The sequence below is a fragment of the Artemia franciscana genome, chromosome 11 (genome assembly GCF_032884065.1).
Source record: "Artemia franciscana chromosome 11, ASM3288406v1, whole genome shotgun sequence".
NCBI lineage: Eukaryota > Metazoa > Arthropoda > Branchiopoda > Anostraca > Artemiidae > Artemia > Artemia franciscana.
The window spans coordinates 8,741,632-8,761,870 of record NC_088873.1 but is presented as its reverse complement, the minus strand read 5'-3'; the positions used below and the strand labels follow the sequence as shown (position 1 = coordinate 8,761,870).

The 20,239-nt window shown below is 37.2% G+C and overlaps 1 protein-coding gene across 1 annotated transcript in view; it reads right to left on the bottom strand.

Moving 5' to 3' along the window:
• The window catches only part of LOC136033344 (uncharacterized), a 36,517-nt gene extending 16,724 nt beyond the window's left edge, over window positions 1–19,793 (bottom strand). The window contains exons 1-3 of the mRNA XM_065714138.1: window positions 19,711–19,793; window positions 15,148–15,318; window positions 7,635–7,969 (exon numbers count right to left, since the gene is read on the bottom strand). Of these exons, the coding sequence (XP_065570210.1) occupies window positions 7,635–7,969; window positions 15,148–15,318; window positions 19,711–19,761 (557 nt within the window). The 5' untranslated portion in view covers window positions 19,762–19,793. The remainder of the gene's footprint in view (window positions 1–7,634; window positions 7,970–15,147; window positions 15,319–19,710) is intronic.
• Window positions 19,794–20,239: the final 446 nt, after the last annotated feature.

Below are 20,239 nucleotides of genomic sequence, written 5' to 3'. Positions count from 1 at the left end.
ATTATGCTCGGCGGCGGCGCGCTGCCAAAAACTGATCGGCATTTGTTCTATTTTTAGAATTATTTGCTTGTTTTTTAAAAGTTTCAAAAATTATGCTGAATTGATATAGTTCTTTTCGGAATTCCTTCAGAGCAAGAGTTCTTGGGGTCCACAATTCCTTTTCAGCTTTTTTAGCTTGACCAAACCTCAGACAAAATAAGGACGAGACATCAATCTTAACTTCTCCAAACATTCTTTTAATCCAACTGATTGACAGTGAGACCTTGAACTGTCTGAAAATTGAACGAATCCTACAAAATAGAGAATTTTAAACTTACTTGAATTTAAATTTATTTGCACTAAAACTTTAAATTTATTGGCACCATATCTGGTGCGAGAAACCTCGAGGGAATCTAATGTATATATCTTATTCATGTCTGGATTTCCTGGTCTTGCACCCTACATTCCACTCCTCTGACTACCCTATACCTGTTTTGCAATTCCTTGATGTCTCTTCCCTTCATTGCAATACTCAGAAAAAATAGTTTTCTTCTTCACTCTACCATTGTTTTTCCTTCAATGGCATCCCAATGAGAACTAAAGGTGAATATAAAGAGTAAGGCATTGGACTTTACAGTTCCTACTGTTGGTGCTGATCTCCGTTTCATGACCCCTCAGCAAGGAAGTGCACCGGGGAGTTGGGAGCCAGCCATCCTTTGGTTTCGCACATCCTTCTACTTTACCTTCCTCAGATTTCTCCAAATACCCAGGTATTTAGAGCTTGTTCGACTATGGCAAAGCATACAGAATCACGTCACTGACCCCCGTTCCAAACAAAATAACCAGCGACACCAGGATTCCTACCCCTGTCATCGCCCAAAAAGGATTCTAAGTCTAGAATGCTAATTTTAACCCGACTTTGGCAGAAAATTAGGAGATAGCTAATTGGCTGGGGACTTCTGAAAAGCTATATTAATATGGAGAGAGGATTTAACTTCTAGTATCTTTTTAATTGGAGAAACATATTTAAACTATGCATGTGATTAGGTTGTACAGTGGAATTTTTTCCCCAATTATTATTAAGTATTTTTGTAGTGAAGTTAAAGATTATATTTACATTATACTATTAGGCGGCTATTATGGGAATCTGTTTAATTTGATAAAATCCTATTTAGTTACTATTTTTTAATTTTGTTGTTTGCCCTGGCCCTGTGGGTTACACCACTATATGATACGGGAGATTCACCAGGAATAATTTTTTTCCTAATCCTCCCCTACAAAAATATAAGCGTAGCAACCTGAGACCGAAGAAAAGGCTGTAATCTCAGGTGATGTCAGTGGATCAGCTACCCCAATCAGCCGTGTGAACTTTGCGTTTGGGTTTTCGGCAGCACACCAGCGCGCCGAGGCCTTAGCATTGACGGCGCGCTGAAATATTTTTGGTGGTTTTCGGCGCAGCTTCGGGGATTACTTTCAGAATTGGTCATCGATAATAACAGTCTTTTGTTCACAATGTGATGAGAGAATGTACGAAATGCGGATTTTTTGCTTTAAAGATAAGATTTGGTTTAACGAACTCAAAACAAAATTCACAAGTACAGCACTGAATTATCATGCTAACTATTTAGTTTTATTACTTTAGTGACATACTTTCTTTTTGTCTTTGAAGTTACTGATTACCAAGTCCCCCGAAGCCGTGCCGAAAATTTTAAGCGCCGAATTTTTTTCAACGACCGAGAGGGAAATAAGGCAAAATTTACTATTCGACGGCACACACAAAAATTTTGGATTCACCTCAAAACACTTTTGAATTTAGTCGTTGGAGTCCTTCTTAAATAACAGTTAACTTACTTACACTCTGGTCACTTGAGTCTTGTCTTAGTGCTTATCGTTTTGTTAGTGAAATGTTATTGAAGCCATACGCGTGGTATTATAATCACGACGTTCCACTAATAACCAGCAGTAGCTATTGACATTTTCTGAAAATTACAGCTTATTCTGCTCAAAACTTCATCTACAGTATCTTTACAGTCTATCAAGCTAATGCCTCTATAATTACCACATTCACTCTTATTACCATACTATCTGCACCTGAGGCCTCTTTATTTATTATTCGTCGTCGATGCTTTGAAAAACTAAAGCACACTGTTGAAAATACATACAGTTTTCATTGAAACGCCAATGATGCAATTGGCTTTAGAACTTTCAATGTTAGGGGAGAGGGGAAGAGAGCTTTAAGATTTCTTCACTAAGATTTATCTGTTGTCGTTATGTTTCATATAATTATTTATTTAAATTCCTGCTCATTTTGGGTTTCGTTTATTCTTTGATAGTAATTAGTTTCAATTATTGTATGACTTTAATTTTGCAAGTCTGAAGTTTAATTGGAGTTGAAGCATTTTTTTTTTAATTTTAAATATGTAATATTTTTTGGAAAGGTCATTATAAGGTTACCATTGTCCCTCCAGGAGGAGTGGCATTCATCCCGTACTTATTGAAGAAATGAGATTTTTACACATTTTCATGGACATCCGAAAAAGTTAAGTACATGTCTGGTGGTAAAAATGCTAAAATAATGAAAAAAACCTTACTTATCCAGATCATACTTCCCAGTCGACACCACAAACCATTAAACAGTTTCATCCAATTTCTAATTATATTTAGGCTGTATCTAGAGCAGGGGGGGTGTGTGTCTAGTGCCAGCTTACGGACAGCAATATAAAACTTTTTTCCTTCAAAAGAGCTTTTCTGGTTCATGTGCCTATCAAACAGTTCGTGGTAACGAACTGTAGTAAGGAGCGAACCGGCCCAATAGTAACCAAAACTCTAAAATATGGAATTTTGGTATCAATAGCTACATAAAAAATCGCATTTTAATACTGATTTCATATATATATAACTTTCATCAAGATTAGTCTGACCTATCAAAAGTTACGAGCCTGAGAAAATTTGCCTCATTTTAGAAAATAGGGAGAAACACCCCCTAAAAGTCATACAATCTTAACGAAAATCACACCATCAGATTCAGCGTATCAGAGAACCTTATTGTAGAAGTTTCAAGCTCCTATCTACAAAACTGTGGAATTTCGCATTTTCTGCCAGAAGACAAAAAACAGATGCGTGTTTATTTGTTTTTTTGCTGTTTTTTTCCCCAGGGGTGATCGTATCGATCCAGTCGTCCTAGAATGTCGCGGGGGGGCTCATTCTAACGGAAATTAAAGTTCTAGTGCCTTTTTTAAGTAACCGAAAAAATTGAAGGGTACCTAGGCCCCCTCCCGCGCTCATTTTTTCCCAAAAGTAACCCGATCAAAATTCTGAGATAGCCATTTTATTCACCATAGTCAAAAAACCTAATAACTATGTCTTTGGGGACGACTTACTACCCCGTAGTCTCCCTGGGAGGGGTTGCAAGTTACAAACTTTGACCTGTGTTTACATATAGTAATGGTTACTGAAGTGTACGGACGTTTTCAGGGGGATTTTTTTTTGGTTTGGGAGGGAGATTTGAGGTGGGGGGGGGGGGGGGGGTTACGCGGGAAAAATTCTTTCCATGGAAAAACTTCTCATGGGGGAAGAGCCTTTCAATGAAGGGGGCGCAGGATTTTTTTGCATTATTTAAAAAAACAAGAAAAAATAAATATGAGAAGTTTTTTTCTACTGAAAGTGAGGAGCAACATTAAAACTTAAAACGAGGAGAAATTATTGCGCATAAGAGGGGTTTACCTCCTCATAATATCTCGCTCTTTACACGAAAGTATTTTTAGTAATTTCAACTATTTATTCTACGGCCTTTGTGACTTAAGGGTCATTCTTAAGGAATTAGGACAGAATTTAAGCTTTAGTGTAAAGAGCGAGGTATCGACGAGGGGTGAACTCCCTCATATACGCAATAAAAATAAACGAATATAGAAGTTCGTTACGTAAGTTAATTTGTAAATTACGTGTATTTTTTACTAATGAAAATGTTCGTAAAACAATTAAAAGTTCTAGTTGCCTTTTTAAGTTTTAAAATAAAAAGAACAAGGTTTTTGAAATGAAAGTAAGGAGCGACATTACAACTTATGTTTTGAAAAGTTGAAACATATATATATATATATGTATATATATATATATATACGCTTCGCGCCACCCAAACACCTAGTTGGCGGGGGCGCTTCGCTGCCCCCCAAGCAACACCCCCCCCCCATCCGCGCAAGTCGTTACGTGCCATATTAGTTAGGCGCCATTGTAGTTGTATCCCTGTGTCCCACCTGTGAATATAGATAGATATATATATTTTTAACTACGTAAAACTTGCGAAAATACAACATTCTTTGCTGTCACATTGTCTGTCCATATAAATAGATTGTCAGGTTTACCAACTCTTGAACATGCAACTTAATAATTGTCCATGGGAAAACAATCCGTATTCAGATCTATACCGTATTTTTCTAACGATTGCCCTTGAGCTTTGTTGATGGTGATTGCTAATCGAACATTCCCTGTGTCCCCGTCGTCAGTTATATATCCCCCTGTGCCCCCGGCATCCCTGTTGTAGTTGTGTCCCTGTGTCCTGGTCGTCATTTATATTCCCTGTGTCCCGGTCGTCATTTGTATCCCGGTATCCCAGTCTGTAATATCTCTTTGACTGTCCCGGTCGTCATTTATATTCCCTCTGTCCCGGTCTTCATCTGTGTCCCGGTCTGTAATTTCTCTTTGAGTGTTTTTTTTTCTTTTTAGTTTTGTTTAGTTTTTTACCTTTTTTCAGTTTTCTTTTTCTTCTTTATTTTTCCGCGTCACTATGAAATACATATCGCCGAACCTTTGTTTTTTTTAAACTAAAATCTGGTAAGCATTGATGACCTTATCCAAGTCAAAATCCCAAACCCAATCATCATCGCTATCATTTTCAGTTTTGATATGTTTTGACTCTCGCTGTCCAGGTGGATTTTCATTTAACTGCGCGGTTTTGCATTCTTTAGCCGCAAGCCTGTTTTCTTGCTGTTCTTGTGATTCCTCGGCACGCTTTCTTTTCTTACTTTCTCTATCAGCCGCAAGCCTGTTTTCTTGCTGTTCTTGTGGTTCCTCGGCACGCTTTCTTTTCTTATTTTCTCTATCAACCGCAAGTTTTTGGCATAGACTCTTTGAGCAGCTTCCTCGGCTGTTTCCATTGTAGGTTCTTCAGTCATTTTACAATTATACAGTTTTCCGTCCACAATCTTCTTACAGTTAAAAATGTGTCTTTGAACAATTTTCTTAAATACCTTTAATAACGTCATCGTCATAACAAACATGACGACAACTAACTTCATGACGCCATGATGACATGACGTCACTCAACAGACCCACAGACAAATTATTTATTTATATATATATATATATATATATATATATATATTTCCTGGAGTGCTGAAAATAGCCCTTGGATATAGGGTCGAAATATTCACTGAAATGAATTCCATTGTCTTAAAAAAATACCCTATTGTTTCTAAGTTGTGGTTGTTTGGTTTTCAGAAGACATTTTATGGGGGGAGGGGTGGGCTGAAGTAAATCAAAACACATTGTTTGCATTCAGGTTGCAAGAAAGAAGTATAAGCAATTTATCGGAATAGCTTAGACAATGAAATAGAAACTGTCAGGGCGTGTTGAGAAGGACGTTCAACTAACCAAAAGGCACTCTGTGCGTACTGCTGCTACTTGCGACTTCACATACTGCAATGATTACATACTGCGACTGCTACTATACTCAGGCTAAGGGTAGGAAGTTGAAACTCTCAGGAAAAATTTAGGGGGATGTTGAAATAAATAAAAATACACTCTATACAAGAAGGCTATTAAATGGGCTATAGACAGTATCCCAGGAATGGTCTAAGGTATTAAATTGAAAATTTTAGGACATATTAAGGGGAACGTTAAACTAAACAAAATACAAAATGTGCATACTTCTATAACTACTAACACTACTACTACTGCTACTACAATTACAATTGCTACTCCTACTACAGATACTGCCACAGCTAGTGCTAAGACGGCTACTTCTAGCACTATTCAAGCTAAGGGTATTATCACAAAACTTTCAGGGAATGTTGAAGAGGATAGTGAACTAAATTGAAACACGCTATGTGGATGCAGGTTATCAAAAGGTTGCAACAGCTATACCTCATGAACAGCTTAAGAGTACTGTAGTACTTGACTAGAAACGAAATACAATTTAAAAGTTTTTTTAAACATTAATAAATTTAAAATTATTAAAACTTTCAAGCGTGAATGTCAGTATATATACTGTACATTGTGAATCCATATCAATTTGTTTTTTTTCAGCCATTTTGGTTATGATGGTGATGTTTTATTTTTTCAGCAATTTTGGTTATGATGGTGATGTTTTTATTTATAAGATGAGAATTAAAAACACAAAGCTTGAAATAAGATGGTTTTCAATAAAGTTCAAATTATGTTCTGGTCTTCAGAAGGCACAGGGGACGACAGCCCTACTCCTCTTAGTTTTTGATCATTTGCAATTTGATTTGGTTATTAATTATAATTTATATTTATAATTTCTTATAATTTCTATTTATTGTTGGTGGTTTATCATAGAAAACAAAAAAACACATCCAAAAAATTTGTCTAAATGAACATTTGTTAATTCTTTACTAGTTGAACAAAAATTTGACGACGGCAGAGGGAGGAGGGTTCAAAACCGGCAACACCTCTCCCCTACTCCCTGGATACGGCCTTGATTGTGAAGTGTCGAATTTCTTTTTTTCAATCGGAAAGAGCCCATGTTAAATTTAGACTTCAAATAGATATTCAAAAATGATTGGTATCATTTTTTTATTTTTATCTTTATCATATCTTATTGTTATCATATTGTTATTTTTTATTATTAAAAAATATTTAAAAAAGAAATTTAAAAAAGATTGATTCACATTTAAAAAAAAAGGCGGATCAATCAAATGTTTTAAGCGAAAATCACTCAGAGACTACAGTGTCGACACAAGGACCTTAGTAATCAAGAAACTTCATCAATCCGATAAAATACATGTTTAGTTGCCACAACACAGTGGCGAAAGGTCAAGTTCCCAAAACAATGAATACTAATTATATCAAAAGAAATTACGCAATTGTGAGGGCAGCAATTTTTATATTTGGGAAGGAAATTGAATGGTAAATTAACTTTTTTCTGTCTATTTCCCCCTATACTACACCCTACTACTTCCCCGTAGATAGACTTTTCAACAGAGAACAGCGGAACCATGGCGATAATATTCAAAGGATATGATATGTTTTCGGACTCATTTTCAGTGCCAAAGCCTGAAAATGTAAAAAGCAAAAAAAGAGTCGTTTGAAGACTAAAAAGCCACAAAGACTAACAACCAGGAAAATATATAATCAAATAGCTTGACGGCTGAAGCCGTCTCTCTTGAGCCTACCAATAAGGCTGCTATTGGATAAGAAATTTACAGGTTAGAATCTAAAAATCTTGCATACAGAACTCAACCAATCTCAGGCGGTAATACCTTTAGTATATCCTTTATTTGTTTAGGAATCTACTCGTTTTCTATGGTATGAACTAACTGTTTGACTACCCGGAAAATATTAATCAGGTTCTGGGTAACTGTAATTGTCATTTTTACTTCTACTAGCCAAATATTCACAAAAGTTCATCGGAAGCTTACTTTTTCTGTTCTTCTTCAGGCCATTTTCGTCTAACATGAGATTCAGGCAGTGGTATGACAGATGAAACCTCCATATTTGGTGGCACTATTCTATGGGTTTTCTTTATTCGATTAGATAGTTTTTCGTGTTCAGCTTGTATCCGCCTATAGGCAGTCTCAAGGTATTGTACTCTGGATTGCCCCTCAGTCTTGGTCCGCTTTCTCTCTTCTTTCTCACGGCGTAAGCTTGTCTCCAGATCTTTAATGGATTGTTGTAATTTTGCTTCTTTTCGGCCAGCTTCAGAAAGAATCCGGGACTGTTTTGCATTTTCACTTGACAGCTTGGCACATTTTCTCTGGAATTAATAAATATTTCAAAATTTTTGCAATAAATCAGTGTTTAACAAAGTTAATATGTCAGCTTTTGTATTTGAGAATTTTAGGTTTCTTGAAATTGGTATTTTTAATAATTCAAGCCCAATTTCAAACTCTACACGGAAAATGAACGAACCGACACTCTACCCACACACTATACATTCTATATGCGGTCTGTCTTATCCAGAAATTAGTTTATATTTCAAATAAATTTATCCCACAAAGGAAAAACCTTTGGTTTTGTCTTAACAAGAACCTAGGAAAGAACAAATCACGTTGACATAACCTTTATTCAGGCCGCTATTTCAAGTAAATTAATTTAAAAAAACTTTTCAACAAAACAATTTTGCAAAGAAAAGTAAAGGGCTATACTAAACCAAATATGAGCAGAAATAAAGTCAAATAATTTTTCAAGCGTAAAACTATCATAAATCACTATCAATAAATATTGGAACCCAAAACAAACAGAAATTACAATAAATAACAAAATCAAACTCAAAACGAACAAAACTGATAGGAGTAGGGCTAACACCCTCTGTCCCTTCTAAAGACCTTGCCTTAGATCTTAACTCCTTCAGTGCCTCCAGAGGCAAACAGGGCGTCAGTGGCAAATAGGACGTCAGTGGGTAGCCTCGAATCTTCCCTTAACTGGGCTTCAGCGTAGATATTCTCCCACCCTTCGACGAGACTCGTCTGAAAAGCTCTTCAGTCACGTTCGTACATTATACTTCGCGTGTTCTTTGGTCTTCCTCGCTAATGGACACCTTCCGGTTACCAGTGAAGGAGCATTTTAGGAAGTCTATAATCAGGCATACGGAGGACATGTCCAAGGTATAACTATCTCAGGACTCAGAATGATTCCTGCTCATTAGAAAAGGGACTTGACAACCTGTAAAGGGACTTCTATGGACGAAAAAGGGACCAAAGTTGAAAGAGATTTTGAGAGCCATTCATAGTTAAACAAGATTTCGTTTGCTTATGAATAAAAAACGGTGGCCAATGCACCCTAAAATCCATCTAGTTCATGAGCCTCAGAAGGAACTCATTTTTTCAGAAGACAAGTCGGTTGTCTTTGTTTTTATATATATTTTTTTAAATTTTCAATTGAGTTTATTTGCAACCTTCTGAGTTACCTTCTCAGTAGGAGCCTCTCCAGGCCACTTAGCGCGTCCCCAAGTGGCAGATCGGAGAATATCCTGCAGATATGTAGGATACCTCCATAGAGATGGGAGGAGCGGGCCAAAGGGGGACCCAGTTCTGGGGGTTTAGAAATACAACTGGAACACCCTCATCCGGGGGACATAAATACAGATGAAGGACGAGGATGGTCCCTCTGATGTGTACTGGGCAGGGCTCACCGACGTGTGGACACGTCCCACCAGTCTTAATCCACCCCCCAGCAATGAGTGAATTGTTGAAACGCAGGATGCCATAAGGGCGCATTATCTGTAAGAGATATAGTCACCCCCTGCTAGCGACAGAGAGGAGTGGCTTACCAGAGTCCTGACGTCTGCCAAGAAACCCCTTTTTTCACTTTTATGATGATTATGAGGAAACAAATGAATGTGAGAACCATTGCTACCGCGTCTGGGGAAACTGATGATGCTACCGCGTCCGGGGAAACCGGCGATACTACTAGGTCCGGGGTAGCCAACAATGCGCCGACTGCAAATCGCGTGAATACCTCAACTTTTGAGAACTCCACCATTAGAGGCCATTATATCGCCTTAATCAAATTTATCAATCGGTGCCGTCAACATCAGAACACTTGCAAAACAATGAAAAAGGGAAGCCCTTCTGAGAGAGATAAACCGTTACAACTGGGACGTAATCGGCCTATCCGAAATCCACCTCCTACTCACCAGCAAAGAAAAACTTGATGACGCTACCGTTATACTGTGAGGACGTATTGATGAGAAACACCGGCAGGGATTTGGCTTCCTGCTCTCCAGTATGACTAGGAGATCAGTAATCGCAGCAACACGCCATCCTTGAACATCCGATCATGATACGCCTGAAAGACTCGCACGCAATTCTCACAATTAACCATGAATATGCACCTGACTCCAGAATAGATGATGAAACATATGAAAATTCATATCTCCAACTTCAGTGTCTAGTGGACTCCGTGCCAAAAGAGATATAGCGTTTGTCATCAGGGACTCTAACGTCGTTGTCGGTGACGACCAATCTGACAACCAGGTCGTGATGGGTGAATTTGGCAATGGCCGGATGAACAAAAGAGTTGGGCGCTTATTCAAACTTTGCCGAGATAGTGATTTTATTATTGTAAAACATTCTTCAAACACAGAGCCCGTCATAAAACAACCTAAACCTCCCCAGATAGAAGGACTCAGAATCTAATAGATTATATTTAGACCTTTTAGAAGACTACAGTATCCGACAAATACACCACTACTCTTTCCGAAAGAATTTCATAACTCCTCTCTACATTCCCGGATACTCTATCAAAGGATGACATCGACAATCTTGTGGAGACTAGCTCGCAGGTTATATACGATGTCGCCAAGTCAACCCTGGGAGTCAAAATTGATGATGAGAGATAATCACATTATGCGAAGAAAACCGCAAAAATACTAACAAACTAGATAGAGAAAATCGGGACCTGTACAAACAATTGAGAGAAAGCAACTCACCGTGCTCACCGCTCCAATGTAAGAGAACAAAGCGAGCAATGCGAAATGGTATTCAAGAAATATGACACTCACTTCATGTACAGACGAGTGCAGGAAGTAACCTAAAAAAGGGACTGAAAGCCTGTACCCTCCTCGATGAAGATGGTAACCAGATCCAAACTACAGACGGGACCTAAACCAGATGGAAAGAAGACTTTGAGAGCAAATTAAACTCAATGATCCTTCCAGACCCATCGCCGTTTAACACTCTCGGCGTAATAACCGCAGACCCAAGTTCACCCCCACTTGGGTCTGAGACAGAATTGGCAATAGAGGTTTAAGGACAAACAAAGCTGCAGGCCCAGATGGAATCTAACAAGAGTTACTAAAAGTAAATTACAATCCTCTTGTAAACCTGTACCTAAAAATTGCTAATGCTGCTTGGGAGGAATTTCACTTCCCCTCCTCATGGTGTGAAGCCACAATAGTTCCACTCAATAAGAAAGGCTCGAAAGAAACCTGTGATAACTACCAGACTATAAGCCTTATGAGTTACGATACTAGAATACTCACTAGAGTAAGGCTGGAGCGTCTAAGAGCTAAAGCTTCAACTGTTATTCCAAAATATTATGCCAGTTTCCACCAAAACAGGTCAACGATTGATCAGATATTTACGCTTCGTCAGATTATTGAAAATATCTAGAGCTTGAACTTAGTATTTTCACCTTTTCATTGACTTGAAGCAGGGTTTCGACCTCACATGGAGAGAAGGTACGTGGCCCATTCTTCTCCACTAGGGTGTGCCACAAAACTTGGCATCATTGATCAAGGGTATGTAATTAAAGTTCAGAATCCAGATCATGACGGGAGAGGGACTTTCCGACAGCTTTGAAACATCGACATGTATGTTGCAGGGTTGCTTGCTTTCGCTGGAACTGTTTAACCTGTTCCTTACGCCTGTTCTTACACTCCTTGACAAATCGTCGGGTGTTCTCATGGAGGGGGGGGATATTGATTGATAAATTAGCTTATGCAGACGACATAGACCAAATAAATAGAGCCTTGGGGATCTTCAGTCCCAGGCCGACAACATCTAATTAACCACCAGCCGCTGTGGAATGACCATCAATTCCTCAAAAACGAAAGCCGTGCTCTGCTCGCGAAAGCCGGAAAACCAAGAAAGCTTAAGCCTCCAGTTCAGTGGTGACAACATAGAGTGGATTGAAGATTTCACCTAACTTGGTAGGCTTATAACGTCCGATAACAACCACTCGAAAGATATTAAGAGGCAACTGGCGCTTACCCACTCTAGCTTTGAAGCCTTGATGCTGATCTGGAGGAAAAGGAATTTGTCGACAGTGCTAAAAACAAGACTCTTCAACACACTAGTTGTCCCTATTGCCATTAACGCTTGTGAATCATGGGCCCTCAAATTAGATGACCAACGTCGCCTAGCCGCATTCGAAACAAAGTCACTTCGCCGTATTACAGACATTATATACCTGGACAAGATCTCTAATATTAGGCTGTTTGAAAGGCTCAAGATCAAACACACCATACTTGACAAAATAAAGCTGCACCAACATTGGACATTGTGGGGCCCCCCCCCAATGTCACCGGATCCGGTCAGGATTTAAATAAGAGCTCTGAGACACGATATCCTTCCAAAAATCAAATTTCATAAAGATCCGATCACTCCTTCGTAGGTTAAAAATACCTCATTTTTTCTCTCCCCTCTCCAACTCCCCCAAAACAGAGCAGACCTGTTCCGGTTAAGTTTATCATGTATATAGGACTTCTGGTTATTTTTACCACCAAGTTTCATCCCGATCCTTCTATTCTAAGCGTTTTCCAAAATTTTAGGTTCCCCCAACTCCCCCCAACGTCATCTCTGAGACAGGATATTCTTCCTAAAATCAAATTTTAGTAATGCCTCACCACCCATTCGTAAGTTAAAAATACTTCATTTTTTCCAAATTAACCGACCCCCACTCCCCCCCCCCAGATGGTCAAATCGCGAAAACGACTATTTCTAATTTAATCTGGTAAAAAAAACATTATATCTCTCTTTCTTTCAAAACTCAACAAAAAGTTGAACATGTTTTCAAATCGGGAAAGAATAAAACTGAACCTATACTAGAATTTTATACTGAATTTACTGAGTTTTTTACTGAATTTTTTCATTGTAGGACCCATCAACAACTGAGGGAATGTTTGCATGTACGCAAAATTTCAATAGATAAGTCCCTGAGATTCAAAAATAAAAATGACAAATATGATTCTGCTTTGGCCTCCATATTTTTGAAAATCCTGAACAATTGGTTCTTTTTGAGTAGGAAACTTTAATATCTACTGTAAATGGCCAACTATAATCTTTTAAAGAGGCAATTCAGATCACAAAGTATATAAACAGAAATTTGGCTATAAATAGGGACACAGGAGATATTTCCTTAAGCCCAATTTATAACAACTTAATTTTAAAAGATTCAATCAATATTTTCACCTTCTCTAATTTAAGACAACATGTCCACATCTATATATAAATTGTTTGTGTACTGACGTCATGTTTGTCGACTGTCGACTGACGTCATGTTTGTCGAATCAACTGACATAATGTTTGTCAACTGACGTCATTATAAGGATTGAGCATTATGCCGTCATGAAGTTTTTTGTCGACTGACGTCATGTTTGTCGACTGACGAAATTACAGACCGGAACACAAATGACGACCGGGACACAGGGATATAAAGGGATATTACAGCCTGGGACACCATGACAAAAATAACAACCGGGACACAGGGAATATAAATCACAACCGGGACACAGGGACAAAACTACAATGGGGACGCGGAGGGCACAGGGGGAATATATAAATGACGACTGGGACACAGGGAATGTTCGATTAGCAATCATCATCAACAAAGCTCAAGGGCAATCATTAGAATAATGAGGTATAGATCTGAATACGGATTATTTTTCCCATGGACAATTATATGTTGCATGTTCAAGAGTCGGTAAACCTGACGATCTATTTATATGCACAGACATTGGGACAGCGAAGAATGTTGTATATTCGTAAGTCCTGGTCGTCATTTATATTCCCTGTGTCCCGGTCGTCATTTATGTCCCAGTCGCTTTCTCTTTGAGTGTCCCGGTCGTCATTTATATTCCCTATGTCCCGGTGTCCCGGTCGTCATTCGTGTCCTGATGTCCCGGTCTGTAATTTCGTCAGTCGACAAACATGACGTCAGTCGACACACAAACATGACGTCAGTCGACATAAAAACATGACGTCACTCGACAGACACACATACAACTTATTTTTATATATATAGATAGATACGTCAGTTGACAAATATGACGTCAGTCGACACACAAACATGACGTCAGTAGACAGACACACAGACAAACAACTTACTTCCTGCAATGTCCATAAATGTGAGCAGGCCTTACAAAGAAAATTAGTGGAAAATTCTGCTTGGTCAGATTACAAAACCTTGTAAATTGACACATTAACAACACTTGCTTGTCTTTGTAACAAGTTTTCTTTGTATTTTTAAGTTCCAAGAAAAATGTTTCCTTCAAATCATAGGCCTACCCATGGGCACTGTTTTGACTCCTTATTTGGCATATTTTTACAGGCATCTCATAGCACAATCTGCTTACACAATAATGATACTAGTTCGTCTTTACAACAAGTTCTAAAAACTTTTCCTTCAAGTCATGGGCCTAGACATAGTCACTGCTTTGTCTCCTTATTTGACAAATTTTTACATGGATTTCATAGAACAATCTTCTTTGAATAGTTTCCACTTAAAACACTCTCTCTGGTTTTGCTTAATTGATGATATTCTTTCTATTTTGGATCAATAGACAGGAGTCTCTAAAAGATTTTTCGGCACATTTGAACTCTTTTGATTCAAATCTCCAATTCATAATACAAATGCATGATTCAGGAAAGCTCCCTTTCTTGGATGTTTTAATTATAAAAACATTCCTAGTCTTGAATTTTCTATACATAGAAAACCAGCCCATAATGATTGGCATCTACATGTCTCATTAAATCACACTCTTACTGTGAAAAGAGGGGTAATAATCTCTTTAGTCAAAAGAGTTCTAAAAATCAGTTCATGTAAATATGTAAATTCTGATTTATATCATGTTAAAGATATTCTATTCTCTAGTGGCTACCAAATTAACTTTATTGAAAATACCATAGATAGACAATTAAGAATGATAAAACAGGAAAATAGGGAGCACATCCCCCTTGATTCTGTTATCCTGGCAATTGAGAACTGAACTTTGACCACTTTACCATGCATTTTGTTTAGCTCAACATCTTCCTTTAACAGTTTCAACTTAAAACCCTTGACCATTCCTGGGATGTTCCTAAGTGTCCTTTTGACAATTAAGTTAACCAGTACAAGTTAAGCACTCCCCTTGATCTAATTTTGCTCGAAAGTAAAACAGTTCAAAATTATCTAATTATCAAAGTTATGAGAAATATTGAAATAATACTATACCTGATAATCAGAAAGTTCAATCACCAGTTTCTGAACCTTATCATCTTCAGCTTTTCGTAGCTCATGTAGGTTTCTATATGAATGGTATAAACTTATGGTCGAATTTATTAAGCTGATTGTACATAGTCTGTTATCTTCAACAAAACTATCAAATCCATTTGATGAGAGTTCCTGAAAGATTTTTTTTTTAATATTGTGTTTTGTTAATTACAAAAGTATGCAGATGTAGCCATTTGCTCTACAGGGAAGTCTAAACACCTTTCTATGATGTTTCAGTGTCCTGCTAGCAATGGAGAAAAAAAAAGGAAAAAAATGAGGACAAATCAGTGCTACCCATGGAAAAAAAGGGATCATCCTTATTGTTCAAGCCAAGAGAGCATATGTTTCCTGAATAGGGTTTTTGGCCCTGGTGATTCCAATAGTGTAATTTCTTTTTTGATCCAACACCTTTTTTTAAAGGGTTCAGAGTATTTTTTTAGAAATTCCATTAAATTTGTTTTCAAAATAACTTTTTACTATTAAGAATAAGTTAAATAATGGCAATTTTTCTCACTTACAGTTTCTTTTTTAAACTTATCTAAATTTTTGGTTACCATGAGTCATGGTTTGTGCTTTACTATGTTGCAGCTATTGCTGCAACAATAATTAAAACAAGTTATATTAATATTTAAGCTAATATTGCCAAACAAGAACATCCAAAGAAAACTTGGCAAGTAACATTCACGAAAGATCAAAAGAAACTGTTTAAAAAAAAGTGATGATTCACTGTAAAAGAAGCAAAGTCTAAGCTAAACTGAAAAAAGTTGAACAAACAGAATTAAAACAATAAAAAAGCAGATTGTTTTCATTGCTGTTGATATGGAACCTTTAAACCAAGTCAGGACCTTTAAACCAAGTTAAACCAAGTCATGGAACCTTTAAACCAATCTCACTTTTTACCCTTAACCCCTAAGACAACATTTTTACCCTTTTTATCCCTAAGACAACATTGGCAATAGGACATCTAAATGTAAGGATCCTGGCTAAGGAAGGAAAGAAGGATCTACTTGTATGAGAAATCAACAGGTATAAATGGGACATCATTGGTCTGTCAGAAACCCATCTTCCAGTAACTGGTGTTGAAAGGATTGGGGCCACAACACTACTTTTGTCAGGTTGTTATGATGGAATTCATTGCTGAGGAGTTAGATCTATTCTTTTTAAGAAAGCAAAGAAATCACTCATCTCTACAACTCTAGCCTCTGAATGTATCATTGCTATCCGGCTTGAAGGTTTGACTGCAAACCTGAGCATCATCCAGGTTTATGTGCTGGATTCTTCTCATAGCAATGAAGACTCAGATGAATTTTGCAGCCAACTCCAAAGCATCACAGACTCTATTCCAAAATAAGACATAATTCTCATTATTGGAGACTTTAATGCAGTAGTGGGCTTGAATTATGAAAATTTTGACATGGCACCAGAAACAAAAAAAGGTGAGTGCCTTCTGGAATACTGCAAAGACAACAAGCTGGTAGTAACCAACACTTATTTCAAACACAGAGAGCAATGAAAAGTCATGTGGAGATCCCCTGAAAGAACCACCAAAACCTACATCAATTCTGTATTGACAAAAGTAAAACAGTTCAAAATAGGGATGAAACCTTTTTATTGACACTGAACAGATTTAAAATTTAACTGGATATTTTGAACACATATAAGTGTTCATCATCAGCAGTAAAACTAAAAGACATGACTAAAACCAAACAAAATTTATACCTAATAAACTAATTACATATAGTTTACTGCTCTTGATTTTTTTCAATGCAACAGCAGAAGCCAGTCTCTTTGTCCTTTTCAGTTCCAGTTCATTAGATTTATCTGACATATTATGTGGACAGAGGTCATAGCTTTTAGGTGAGGTGATATTTACTTTATTTGAACTCAATAAATTATCATAAATTGAATTCAATCCAAATTCACCTATTAGAAATTAAAAAAAATTTATTCGAGAATAATTCCATAAATAGAGATACAGGTGAATTTGGATTAAATTCAATTTGTGATAATTTACTGAGTTCAAATAAGATAAATATAAAATAAATACTGGCAACTTGCCACATTTGAGACAATGCTGCATCAAATTGCTGGCATTACATACACAAATCTCAATGAAGTCTCAAATGCCAACCTACTCAAAAGACTTCAGCATAACACTACCATCCTGAACTGGGTCTATGTCCAACAATTCAGGTGGCTTGGCCATGTCCAGTGCATGTGCAACAACCAAATACCAAAAATCGCCTTCAAAGGTTGTATCCATGGTTATTGCCCTTGCAGTCACCCTCCAAAGCACTGGAAGGGGAACTTTGACTGCAACCTCCCTGGTCTTCTAAGATTGGCACAAAACAGGGAGCAGTTTAAACAACAAATATATTTGCTTGTGAGGAGATAGGCCCCAAGACAAACACCAAGGCTGAATGGGACTTTAGTCAAGTAAGTCAATTTATGTAGCACGAAAGAGATGTTGACTCAATGAAGAACCCAGACAATGCCTGAATATAGAATTCTTTAAGATAGCCTAGATGTGGTTATAGTGGAGCTTAGGCATTTAATTAAGGCAACTCTACTTTTTTTCTCTCTAGAATAGCTCCACTTGGAGTGTTTTGCAATAGTCAACATCTAATAAAGAGCTAATTTCATCCAAGGACATATCAAAAATGCACTTTGAGGCTTGCAACTTCAGTGGTCAAAGAAGGGGGTAATCTAAAAATAGGCCCCAGGTTTTTTCCAAAAACTTGGGACAATACTCCCCTAGGCTCAAAACCAGCTATGGACTTCCAATTGACTGAATCAAAACTGTTGAATTTCAGAGACTTTGAACAAAAGTAATATATGCCCCTTCTAACCAAATTTCTACCAGTAAGATAGACATCTAGTACCTTTTTGAGTCAAAACATTATAGAGATTTTAAACCTATATTAATTGACAACAAAAGTAAGCCACGGAGTCCTTAAACAACCCAACTTGCCAACCACATCAACAAATTCTACATGACAGGTAGGCATGATATACCTTGTTTGAACTGGAATCACTAAGGACTAACACATATGATTTAGGAAAAATGTGACCATATGGTCCCTCTCACCCTTGCTGTTCAGTAGAATAGTAGGAAGTTTTTTTTTGTAATTGGAACTTAAATGGAGATTAGCTTTGGCCAGAGCAACATGAGAATGAAATTAATGCTGTGCATTTATCATTTTTTTAAAGGGACTTATGGGACCATCATTTTGTTATATAAGAACAACAAATACCAATTGCATCCTATGCAAGTGGGGACTAGAGATCTTTTTGAAGTGAGATACTACAAAACTGGGCTAGAAACCAGGAGCCCATAGGAGGTGAGGGTATTATTATCAGAATAGATTAAAGTGTATTAATTCATTGGAAATATAAATAGATCTCTAAGCCAAATTTCAATACTCTAGGAAATGAGCAGGTCTGCCAAAGAGCTTTTACAGTCATTTTCCTAGAAGGTGATGAGACTTTGAGACAGGACTATGGGACTCTGGTTATGTACACATATACAGCTGCATCCAATAATAAACAGTAACTGTTGAGGAGCCTACCCTGGTCTGTCAGAACTCAGCAATAAACAATGCTTTCTACCAAATCAATCATTCAGAAACCTTTGTTGAACCTAAAGATTTTGACTTGTATAACCAGAGTGTTGAAAAAAAGGGATACAAGAGGAAATGATGAAGACAAAGTACCTGAAGCAGTACATTACCTTGAAAATCAAAAATCCTGAAGAGCATAAAACATCAAGTAATGTAGCCAACAGGGTTTCTTCCTAGGTAAACCACATGAAAAAGAAAATGGCTAGAGAAGGAAATATGTTAAGAAAACAATTCATAGCCTACTTCATAATGTGCAGAATAAGGTACCCAGAATAAATTGAAGCTAGCAATTTTGTGTGCATCCTTGCTACATTTTACCCCCCCCCCTCCTAATGTGCAAATAACTAGCCAAAATTGTATATTTCCCATCTATTCTCAAAATTTCTCTATCTTGTTTCTACCCATGTACCAGTAAACCAAATCAACTGCAGTGAAACAAAAACCAGAGAAACAAGTAATGGGTAGCAGAATGAACTGGAAATATACAATTTGGGCTATCTAGATCTGTACAATAGGGTGGGGGGTAAAGTATAGCAAGTCTCCTTTACTACATATTGTTCTCTAGGCTTATATCAAAATCAACAACCTAAAACCCATAAAATTATCAAGATAGCAAAATCCTAGCACACACATTTTAAAAAGCAAACATTTTGAAACTTGTTTCTATGAATAAAAAACAATACAGGCTGAAGTATGTTTTTTAGGCCTAGGTTACAGCCAATTTAGAGGATTGAATAAATCATCAATCATTTTATCAATACTAATAATAACTAGTACAAACGTAGAGTGGTTACTAAGCCCAGTGACGAAATAAAACTCATAATCCTAGAGTACTAGAGAATTATGTCTTAACTTTCTATTCAAAACTTACTATTGTGAAGTTTATATGATAAAATCTAAATACCTTAGACAAATATAAAGAAACACTATTTATATTTTCTGGGTTACATATCATGCTTATAATTTGAAATGTTTTGCTTTGGATTGACAATCTATCCCTGGGTGCGTTTGTTTACTTGTCCGATTACTAATCTGATTAATCCAAGCGTTTTTTGAGACACATATGACGTCAGAGGTTAGTCGGATTATCCCCACAAACGCTCAGGATTACTTGTCCGTGGGCAAACCCCAAATAAAAAGATTATTTGAGGATTGTGACGTCAATGCTATATCTTTTTTTAAATGGATAAACATGTGAAATCGTTAAGTCTAGAGAAAAGACAAGGAAACTGTAAATAATAGAAATAATCTTAGCTTTTCAGTGACCTGTAAGTAATATTATGCATATTCCTTAGTATCTAAAGGGTTTTTGGTGTTCTAGGCCTGTCTTGCATAGGCTAAGCTTCATAAGGAGTCTGAAGAAAAGTTTTTTTGTTAGCCTATTAAAAAGGTTGATTCTTAGGGAGGCAGCTATCACATTGGTGAGTTAGTCA